The sequence below is a fragment of the Oreochromis aureus genome, linkage group 11 (assembly GCF_013358895.1).
Source record: "Oreochromis aureus strain Israel breed Guangdong linkage group 11, ZZ_aureus, whole genome shotgun sequence".
Taxonomy (NCBI): Eukaryota; Metazoa; Chordata; class Actinopteri; order Cichliformes; family Cichlidae; genus Oreochromis; species Oreochromis aureus.
In genome coordinates, this window is record NC_052952.1 from 455482 (window position 1) to 466165 (window position 10684).

At 41.3% G+C, this 10684-nt stretch overlaps 1 protein-coding gene and 1 long non-coding RNA gene across 6 annotated transcripts in view; one reads left to right on the forward strand and one right to left on the reverse strand.

Annotated features, from left to right (window-relative positions):
* ascc3 (activating signal cointegrator 1 complex subunit 3) overlaps window positions 1-1512 on the reverse strand; it is a 146178-nt gene extending 144666 nt beyond the window's left edge. The window contains exons 1-2 of one of the 4 annotated variants that reach the window (XM_039619361.1): window positions 1431-1512; window positions 703-852 (exon numbers count right to left, since the gene is read on the reverse strand). In XM_039619361.1, coding sequence (XP_039475295.1) covers window positions 703-792 — 90 coding nt within the window. In that variant the 5' untranslated portion in view covers window positions 793-852; window positions 1431-1512. Of the gene's footprint in view, window positions 1-702; window positions 853-941; window positions 959-1022; window positions 1189-1430 lie in introns of those variants that run through there. The other 3 variants (XM_039619363.1, XM_039619362.1, XM_039619364.1) reach the window with 3 other exon arrangements.
* A 244-nt stretch (window positions 1513-1756) lies between these two features.
* Window positions 1757-2982, forward strand: LOC120442804. 2 transcript variants are annotated; one of them, XR_005614937.1, is made up of 4 exons: window positions 1783-1827; window positions 1936-1959; window positions 2587-2622; window positions 2771-2982. It is a non-coding gene; the product is annotated as an uncharacterized LOC120442804 (long non-coding RNA). The 2 variants fall into 2 exon arrangements; XR_005614936.1 differs by having other exon boundaries at window positions 1757-1827; window positions 2587-2982.
* Window positions 2983-10684: the final 7702 nt, after the last annotated feature.

A 10684-nucleotide genomic window follows, 5' to 3' on the forward strand; every position in this document is an offset into this window, starting at 1 on the left:
TAAGTTGCTTGAAGACGTTTCATCTCTCATCCGAGAAGCTTCTTCAGTTCTAGGGTCAAATGGTGGAGTCCCAGATTTAAGCCCTGTGGGAGTTTCCCCAAGAGGGTCATGGACCCCCTATTGATCCTCTACCTAATCACATGACCCAAGGTGTGAAAACGGGTGGGGGTCACAATCAGCCAGGGTTTCGGGTGAGCTCATGTGAAACCTAGCCCCACCCTATCATGTGATTTCCTGAGGTCAGATGGCCCAGAATGTGAGTGGGCGTTAAGGCGTCTGGGAAGGATCTCAAAACTGGATTATAGATGGCAGACAGTTGGTGTCATAAGCCCCGCCCTCTGTTCAAAGATGGTCGCTCACAGTGGAGGATAAATGGCTTCTTTTACTCCTCTTTCAAACCATCTGTCTTGAAGAAACGTCTTCAAGCAACTTAAATAAGTCCAGACGCTTTTCTTTCTAACCTCCTTAGAAGACTGTCTTCATGTTGCTCTATAAAAAGAGTCAGAGCTCTGTTGAGCCCAGTATTAGTTTAATCTCGACGAGCAATTACTTCATGAATTTCTTCACAAATAACATTTTAATCATTAAAGATAAATTCACAACCAGCTCACTGTTAGCATACCAGCTGGTTTGTCCAGGAAACCTCACTTATGCACAAAGGTTATTATCAATACAATTCTTTTATAAACTATTTAGCCTCACCTTTAGATCATAGAGCTGTTCGCTGAAGTCCTCCTTCTTGCTGACACTGGAGAAGGACCGAAGTGCTCCTGTGAGTCGAGGAGGAGACATTGTTTCTGTTTCCCTCCCCACACACCTGTTCTCCTGGATCTGTGGTTCTCCTGGAACCTACTGACATACAAACACAACAGTAAGATGAACCTTCATTGTCTCTACGTCCACAGCAACTCCAAATACAAAGCCACCAAAGAGCTTTGGACCTATGTGTCGTGACACAACAGCCACTGATGTTCTGAAGCCAATATGCCGTCCGTGTACAGTAGTCATGGTGGTCATAGTACCTGTGAACAGGCTGGCTGTGTTAGTGGGAGAGTAAATGAGACACTTGGGACGAAATGATCTGGAAAATAAAAACTTCTTGGTGACTTGAGTGGTTTGGTTTATAGTATCTACAGATCCATGTTGTCTCCGGAAACTTAAAAGGTCCCGGATTACAGGAAGTCAGGTGGCTAACACAAACATCTCCAACAGAAGAATAAGGCACGCGCCTGAGTGAACGTGCCATAGCTGACTTTTATAAGTTCTCGCGCGACTATTACACACAAAGCTAACGTTAAGTATGCGTGTTGCTAGCTGTCATGCTGCCTGCTACATCTCTTTAAGAACTCACTTTTAACACTGTCGTCACTATTAATGTAACGCGAACTGCGACAGATGAGTCTATAAACCATTCACAACATGAAACTTACGCTTCAACTGCTTTCTAAAGCGCCACGTACAAATCCAACAGTCAGTGTGTGAGTACGCTACCGGCAGATGTCAACACAAGGTGCATGTAAACTAGGCATTATGGGTATTGTAGTTTAGACGTCGAGCGGCTGTATAGAGGGCATGGATAAAGTGACTACATTACCCGAGTAAGCAGAGAAGGTACGCTTCTAGCTCACACCAGCGAACACCGGATTCTGTTTTATGGGCGGAGTTAGTAATTGTAAACGGGACCTGCTTCTCCGGCTGAAATGAAAAGTCAAAGTAAACTTTATTGTCCTCTCTGCTATATACAGTACAGTTTATAGAGAGACGAGACGACGAGGCTCCAGTTCATTCAGCGCAAAGACAGCAATAAATATACACTTTAAGACTAAGGTAAAAATATACAAACAAGCTTTATTATTTGTCACATACAGTGAAATGTTTTTTTTTGTGTCCGTGCTGCGGATCAATAACAGTCTGAATTTACAATTTACGTTGCAGCTTTACAAATCAAACCAGTTCAAGGTGGGTGTGCATGTTTTTGGAGTCTGCAGACCTTTCCTTTCTTTTGCCATTTACGCTCTATGGTTCTGATACTTTTATCCTTTAAAGGCAGCCTTTGATTCATGACACGACTCAATACTGAGCACATTTTCATGAGCACTAAATCACCTGAATGTTTACTTTCCACATCAAGTAGTTAAACACAGTCAAACACACCTTTCGGCTTTTCATGTATTTTGAAGCTGGAGACCTAGATGATATGTGTGCCTGTCGCTAAAGCACCTTTGGTCGGCTTCTGTTGTTTAAATGTGCAATAAAATAAAACACACGTCACAGTCAACACAAAAAGTGCTCATAGTGCATTTTCAGGTCTGTTTTTTCATTTCCCTAGAAGAAGTTAAATCACACACTTCAGTGGGCTATATACTGGATAGATCCTATTGCACTAGTATTAATCAAATACCAATACCAGCACTGATATCAATGCTATTGATATTTGGACTGATCCACCTGCCTCTAGAATTTCTGTGGCTGCTGCCTTTATTAGTGTTCAGCTGTTTGCATCATGTATTCTGTGTTAATGATTTTGTGGTCATGACCCACTGTTTTCTATGCCGTGCCATTCATGTTAACCCTCGTGTCCTTTAGTTTCAGCAACCTCATTCCTGCAATTTGTTGACACATGTAAGTCCTGGTGATGCTATGAGTGTTTTTTATATTGAGGTGATGGTAATATTCTCTCACTGACAAATTCAAAAATACTGGGGGCTGCCAGTGGTGCCCCTCAGCCTCCTAGTTGATGCATCAATAATATGATTTTTCTTTTTTTCAGAAAAGTTGACCTCTGACCTTGATGTCAAGGTCATCGGTTTTTAAACTTGTTTGAGATTATAAGTAGATGCACCTATAACATCAACTTGAAAAAGCTACATAGCCTCATTCTCGAGTTGTCACATTCACAGAGTGTCCACGCTGCCCACTGGTGATGAATATCAGTCTTTTATGGCTGATGATAAAAACAGTGGCAGCTACAGTAGTAGGAAATGTACAGGAGAAGCTAATGGCAATAGATGCAGGATGCACTGACACGACATGTAGCTGTAGCTCCTTAGCTCCACCATGGAGTCATAGTGTCCAAATGAAACAAAGGAGCAAAGAACTGTGCAAACACACAAATGCGCTGAGGTCCTCTCCCACACTGTAAAATCTAATTAGTTCCCAGAACTCAAAAAAATTATGGAAACTCGTTGCCTCAAAAAAACTGAGTAAAGCTTAGCTAAAAATGACTAAGTTAAGACAACTTATTTACTTTGAGTACTCTGTACAAGCTCATTTGTTCCCAGAACTCAAAAAATTGGATCAAGTTTACGTAAGATGACCAAGTTAGGGCAACTTACTCATTTTGAGTACACTGTACAGCCTTGTTAGTTCCCAGAACTCAAAAGAATTATGGAAACTCGTTGCCTCAAAAAAACTAAGTAAAGCTTACTTAAGACGACTGTTAGGACAACTTATACATTGCAAGTATGCAGTATTAAGAATAACTTGATATTTCTGACTGTACAATACTAATTGTTTACCTACTGACAAACATTTCAAGTTTAACTAAATGAAAAAACAATTTGTGGTAACCTGAATGTGATTAAAAATAATTAACAACACTTTTTGTAATGATGTTAAAAATCAGCCCAACTTTTATTTTCAAACACAACAAAGTACAACAGCCAACATACTGGACACTGTTCTGCTGAACAACAAACAATTATATTGCCATCACTGTTTTAATCTTACAATGAAACAAAGTCTCAGATGTAATTATTCTGAAAATAAGTTTAGGTCTACCACAAGTTTGTTTTGTACTTACATTACTTATATAATCAAAATAAAATATTTGTTGTTCTGTCACAAGTGCAGTCTCTGATTTAAACAACACATTTGTTTTCCATTCCAACACATGAGCTGGAAAGTTGTAATATTTTAAGGATGCTTGTTTCCAGTCCAGGCATTACTGCCTGAATGACTGTCATGGATCGAGGTGATCCAAATGTAGGTGCAGAAGAAAGTCTTTAACTTCCCTTAAGTACAGTGGCAGTGGATGTGGGTTGGAGATGCAATGAGCTTGAACCTGCAGGCGACCATCTTCACTGACCACACCATCTGTGACGGAGGGCTCATCTCTCCTGTTGTCCTGCAAGCAAACAATAATATTTTTTGGAACATGAACTTAATTGCTTTCTTAAAACATTTTTTTCTGCATTCAGTATAGAACAGACTCCAATTTAGACAATCTCAGGCTCCCTCCCCACCGGAGAGATGACATTCAATGTCCCACTTGTCAGTCTGGATAGCCCTGACCACCACCCAACACACAATAATGTCATGAAAGCATCATTTTAAAAGGGCTATGCAAACATGGGCAATAACTTTCATTCTAATGATGTGCAAAATGATTTTGGGCACAAAACAGATTTTGCTGTTAGAAAACTTGCAGACTTCACTATATACAGTGTAGACCCTCTAAACTAAGTTTGGGGATGTGATCTTTCAAGAAATGCAGACCAAACTGTTGTTGTTTGTTTACTTACACAGCATGTCTTGTAGAATTAACTGTGGTCACCAGCAACAGCACAGTGCAGTCATATCTCAAGTCTAATAACAGAAGACAGGAAAAGATCAGTAAAGAAACAACTTCCCCAAACCAAAGCACAAATAAAACAATAAGTAAAACAGGCTGATCTAAAGTATGATTAAAGTTCAGCCTGATTAATATAAATGTCACTGACAGTTGCTAATATATTGGAAAACCAAAATACTTACTGATGTCTTTCTGTCCAACAGCAGGAGTGCTGGTCCCGAGCCTCAAAGACAGTAAGAAGCAAACAGAGGGAGAAAAACAGAACATTTTTCAGAAACTGATTTGATCCTTAATGGCTGTGCAATCATTGTAACATAGAGTTTGCTTATGTTGTTAAATAAAGGCTAGATTTGACATTAATAGATGCCACAGATGTTCTAAAGCTGCCACAAAGCATGAAGAAAAAAAAAAAAAATAGACGTCTCCGAAAACGTCGAGACATTTTGCAAATATGTGATGTCTTGATAAATCGAGCAGATATTTGAGCATTACACACTACATTCTCGCCTGAAAATATCTTAAAAGTTTATTTTGTGACCCAGAAAAAGTAATAAGTTTGTGCTCCTCCGCCATTGCCGCGCGCTTAATGGCACGCACAGGCTCCGACAACCGTGGCCGACAAATGCGATCCTCCTTTTCCCCAGACTACCCTTTCTGGGTCACAAAATAACCTTTTAAGATATTTTCAGGCGACAATGTAGCTATGTAATGCTCAAATATCTACTTAATTTATCAAAATATCACATATTTGCAAAAGTGCTTCCACGTTTTTGGAGAGCTCTGTTATCCACCCCCACATCCCACATCCCACGCCTACAGTACCTACCCACCCCTAACGGCTGCACCTCCCGAAGAATTTTGTCTGGGCTCTTATCTCACTTATTTATTTCAAACAATCAACAGAAAATTTCACCACATAGTTTTATGTAAGGTTTTTAAGGCTGTGGTGTTAATTTTTAAGTAACATGAGCCCAGCGGCAGAAGCAACGCTAGGCTAACACTAACTAGCTAGCAAGATTATAAACCTGGTGCTAAACTAAGAGAAGCCACAAAATCAGTTTGAATAAGAGTAAACATTTACTCACCAAGTCAGTGTATCAGGTAAAGATCCACAGCAATGACAACAATAATATCTTGAGCTGGCGCTTCTCCAGGTTTGCTCAACATATTCCATAAAAATGCACCGTGAACATGCGGACTGATCCGAGAGGAGGAGGACGGTAGTCACGTGGCATTTTCAAAACATCTTTCATCCTTCTGCACTGAGAAGCAAAACTTCCAGCTTACTTAGTTTTTCTAACTTAAGACAACTTAAATAAATGGAGTTTATCAGCGTTTTTGCATAAAAAGTACTGGTAACTTATTTAAATTGAGTTCTAATAACAAATTGATAAAAATTGAGTTCAGCCTATTTAATATTTTTAATTAAACACAATATTACATTTTACAGTGCAAAGGCCTCGGAGTTTGAGCGTCATGCCCAGTATTTCAACCGTTCCTGGGACTGGAGTCCTCTGCACAGAGAGCACTGATGTGCCTGGAATGAGCCACTCTTCCAGTTTGGGGATTACAGCTTCCAGTTCTTCCGTCACCACTGTGACTACTGTGTCTTTACCTTACAATATAAAGCACGTTGAGGTAACTGTTGCTGTTATTTGGCACAAATAAAACTGAATTGACTGAATGTTGTCCATTGCCACAACTATCACTTCTGCTCCTTGTCAACCACCACTATGTCAGGCTGTTAGGCCAGCAGCTACCCATCTGTCTGGAACTTCCCACAGGATCCAAGGAAGCATTGAAGTCCCACAGCACCTTAGCCCTGTCATTTTCAATCATCTTTGGTGGTTTCCCATCAGAATTTTGGACTTTTGAACTTTTAAATTCATTTGCTGCATCGATGTTCCTGTAATCTATCCCAGCCACTTGGTGCGTCTCAGTCTAAGGGCATAGTAGGAGGATGTAAGAAGCTAGGAATGTGTGTACTGTTTCTGAGGCACTTTTTCACAGTCTGCAACTTGAATTTTGTTGGCTGTGGTAGATTGCTACATCTGTGGATCCAGTTCATGTGCTGCCATGATCAGAGCCTCTGTGCTGTCCTGTAGGCCAGTCATTTCTCGCCACTGGTAGGATCTCTCAATTTCTGCCACTAACATCCAGGATTGTGGTTTTAATACTCACTGTTCCTGTCTCCCCCCCTTTCTGTGGCTTGTAGCGGCTGTGGATGCCTGAGTGCACTGTGAGGAGTTTTCATGTCTTGACATCAGTGGCATCTATTTCTTCCTGTCATATTTATAGCTCAGATCTGCTGAAGGTCATTTTGAAGGGCTCATCCTGTTCCTCCTTGATAGGACAAGGCCATCTTAACTTCTTTGCCAGATTAAATAAAACTCTCATATCTGATTCTTTGTTATGGGAAACCTTCTAACCATACAAGACAGGAAATATTTATTATATAGTAAACAAAGGGAAAAAATGGGAAGCAAACATTACATACCCTTACAAATTGTATTATTCAGTATGTTCTAATAATTTTTGAGAATTTCTGACACATATAAGGAATTTCTTAACAGAATGAACCCACTGGGGTTTGTTGCAATGACACTGTATTCACAGCTTTTGGCATGAGTTGATTTGTTAGATGTTTGTCCAGATGGAGTCCACCCACAGTAAGTTCAGTTGACTGATCATTTGGGAAGTTGACAGAGTATGTATATTTTTATATATGTATAAAAAAAACACCCAGCACGCCCCTGCGGGCGGTTTATCCTTCAAGCTCGGGTCCTCTACCAGAGGCCTGGGAGCTTGAGGGTCCTGCGCAGTATCTTAGCTGTTCCCAGGACTGCGCTCTTCTGGACAGAGATCTCCGATGTTGTTCCCGGGATCTGCTGGAGCCACTCGCCTAGGAGGTACACCAGAGAGATAGAAGGCAGGAGAATAAACCAGCTGTTCTCCACAGAACCAGCAAAGGTGTACTCTCAGTGGCAAGGGAACAATAAGAGAACAGCACCACCAAGGCTGGAGACGGAGCAATACTGGAAGAGCATATATGAGAAGGATGCAACCCATAACGGCAATGCTCAGTGGCTAGTGGATCTGAGGACAGACCATAGCAACCTCCCTGAACAGGGTCCAGGCTGTGTAAAGATGCCCCTGAGACAATCCAGCACATAACAGCAGGGTGCAAGATGCTAGCAGGCAGGGCATACATGGAACGCCATAACCAAGTGGCCGGCATAGTGTACAGGAACATCTGTGCCGAGTATGGGCTGGAAGTCCCGAGGTCAAAATGGGAGATGCCCCCAAAGGTGATGGAGAATGACTGAACTAAATCGTGTGGGACTTCCAGATACAGACGGACAAAATGGTGGTGGCTAACCAACCGGACATAGTGGTGGTAGACAAACAGGAGAAGACGGCCGTAGTGATCGATGTAGCGGTTCCCAATGACAGCAATATCAGGAAGAAGGAACACGAGAAGCTGGAGAAATACCAAGGGCTCAGAGAAGAGCTCGAGAGGATGTGGAGGGTGAAGGTAACGGTGGTCCCCGTGGTAATCGGAGCACTAGGTGCGGTGACTCCCAAGCTAGGCCCAGCAGATCCCGGGAACAACTCGGAGATCTCTGTCCAGAAGGAGTCCCGAACAGCTAAGAAGGAGGACCCTCAAGCTCCCAGGCCTCTGGTAGAGGACCCGAGCTTGAAGGATAAACCGCCCGCAGGGGCGTGCTGGGTGTTTTTTGTTTTTTTTATATATGTACATAGATAGATATATGTAGATATACATTTTTAATGTAGCTGTCCCAAATGACAGATTTATTTTGTATTTTAGTAGTTTTTGTGTGATAACAGACCATTTAAAAATATATATCTATATATAGATATTATCTGTCTTAGTTTTATATACAGATATATACAAATGGGACCAAAGGTGGTGTGCACCACATACACTATACATGTACCTGCAACAGCTAAAATAGTAACATAGAGGCTCTAAGTCACAGAGAGGAAAAAAAGCCAAATATATATTTGAAGTAAACGATATTCGAGGTAACAGAAAATCAAAACTAGAATATTATCCAACATCAGAAGTTACTTAGCCTGAAAATTTTAAACATTTTCTCCAGTTAAAAAACAAAATAGGTCTTTTCCTTGATGCGTCCCAAAATGTATGAGTTTTCCAGGTGTGTTCACTTTTGTTTATGTGTGCAGCTCCCTCGTGTCACAGGTGGAGATGCAGTGTGCAGACTTGGGTGGGATTATTTTGAAAGGACTGACTTATGTGTGGATATTTTTTATTTTAGTTGTTGCACATACAACGTTAAGTGTATGGGTTAATAACCCCAAATATATGAATCATCTGGAACTTTTTTTTTCTTGTTTAAATTATATCTATGGTCCAAAATGAATGTTCAGACAAGAGTGGTGTTCCTTCCTTTTATTAGCAAATCCTGATTGTTTCATCTGATTTGACATCAGGCAAACTGAATGCTTCTCACCCTTATAAGAAAGGAGAAAACTCACTGGCAAGGCAAAGGATCTGGTTTCAACTCTGGAACCAGTCAATGACAAAAGGGCAGGAGGCCCTCTGCCTCCAGGCCTTAGACCTAGGGTATGATGAGCCCAGTCCAAGGCAGGTCTCCATCTACCCCGAGGAGGTCCTGTAAAAGTTGTGCTACAAATTTTGTGGGTCTTCTGCCGTCTGAGCCCTCCAGCGCAGCTATCAGGCAGACACTGTTCCATCTGTACCGTCCCTCCAAGTCCTGTTTTTTAGATAGCAATAGATTTGGTCTGCTAACATTAGCTTGTAGTTCAGTTACTTTGTGATCACGATCAAGTTCAGCTATTATATCGTCCTTTCTGTTTTCCAAAGGCACTAGTGCAGCCCTAACTTCCCTCGTAACTGCTTTGTTTATGATAGCAACAACATCTGAGGGCATTTGGTCCATCACCTGTGCCAGATTAAGCATCTCGACTTTCAGGAGTCAGATCCACGACGGGCCAGCTATGACTACACTTGGAAGAGTTGTGTTTCTGCCATCAGTTTTGCTTTAAAGTACAAATTAAAGTGCATTCAAAAAATACAGAGTAAAATTCTGATGAATTTGAGTATATTGGTGTAATAAAATGAAAATAAAATCAATTTTCCATGAACTTTATCGACCAATTTATTGATGTAAACAAGGTTTAGAATGAATGAGGCAGAGAAATGAGGTCCCTCAACAGAACAGTGGGACACAGGAAGAGCCTATGGAAAGACAGGCACACAATAAAACCAGTCTAGGGGAGCTGTCTGGTAAAATGAGTGGAATGCGGAAACACTGCTGTGATCCAGAGGGTTGGATCCTTGACAGGGTTGGTCAGGGAAGCTAGGATAATGGAGCTGTAGGCTGTGTGGGTGACGGGCGTTGGGTCCACCTACAAACTAAGTGTGCTACAAGGTAAAACAGGTAAGTATTACAGATGAGAACACAGGATAAAGACGCTGGAGTTACTAAAACAGCGAGTGAGGACCACGCACAGGAAAAACCCCTAAAACACAGGGAGGGGGATAATCTCACAGACAGTCTCAGTCACAGCTGGCCTTAAATACACGGGGCTGTAGGAGTAGATTGCTTACAGGTGTGTGACAGCAAACCTGAAAACTCGGCTCCACCCAAAGGTGGAAACCAGGTGGGAGCCTCATACCAAACCACCTGTGAAAGACAAACACAGCCTGTCCTGACACTTACAGGTGCATTTCCAGATGGTAAAATCCACAGTTTCTTTGACATATTGCATAAAGACACAAATAAAAATGATTGTTGAATAGAGTGGTGACGTACTCTGTTTTCATATCCACTATAAATGCATTTTTTTTATTTTGATAGGGACAGTGAGGAATCGACAGCAAAGCAGAGGAAGAGAGTCCGACTTGATTAAGCTAATTAGTTCTTAGATGTTCCAGCACATAATTTTATGTGAGTTATGTCCATTTTTCAGTTTTTTGTTGCCCATCTCGACAATGCAGTGTTTGTACTGAGCTCAGAACATATCAGAAGTAAATGAATCAAAGATTGCAGGCTTATTTTATTAACATTTAACACGACATTCCAGCTTTGTTGAGGCGTGATT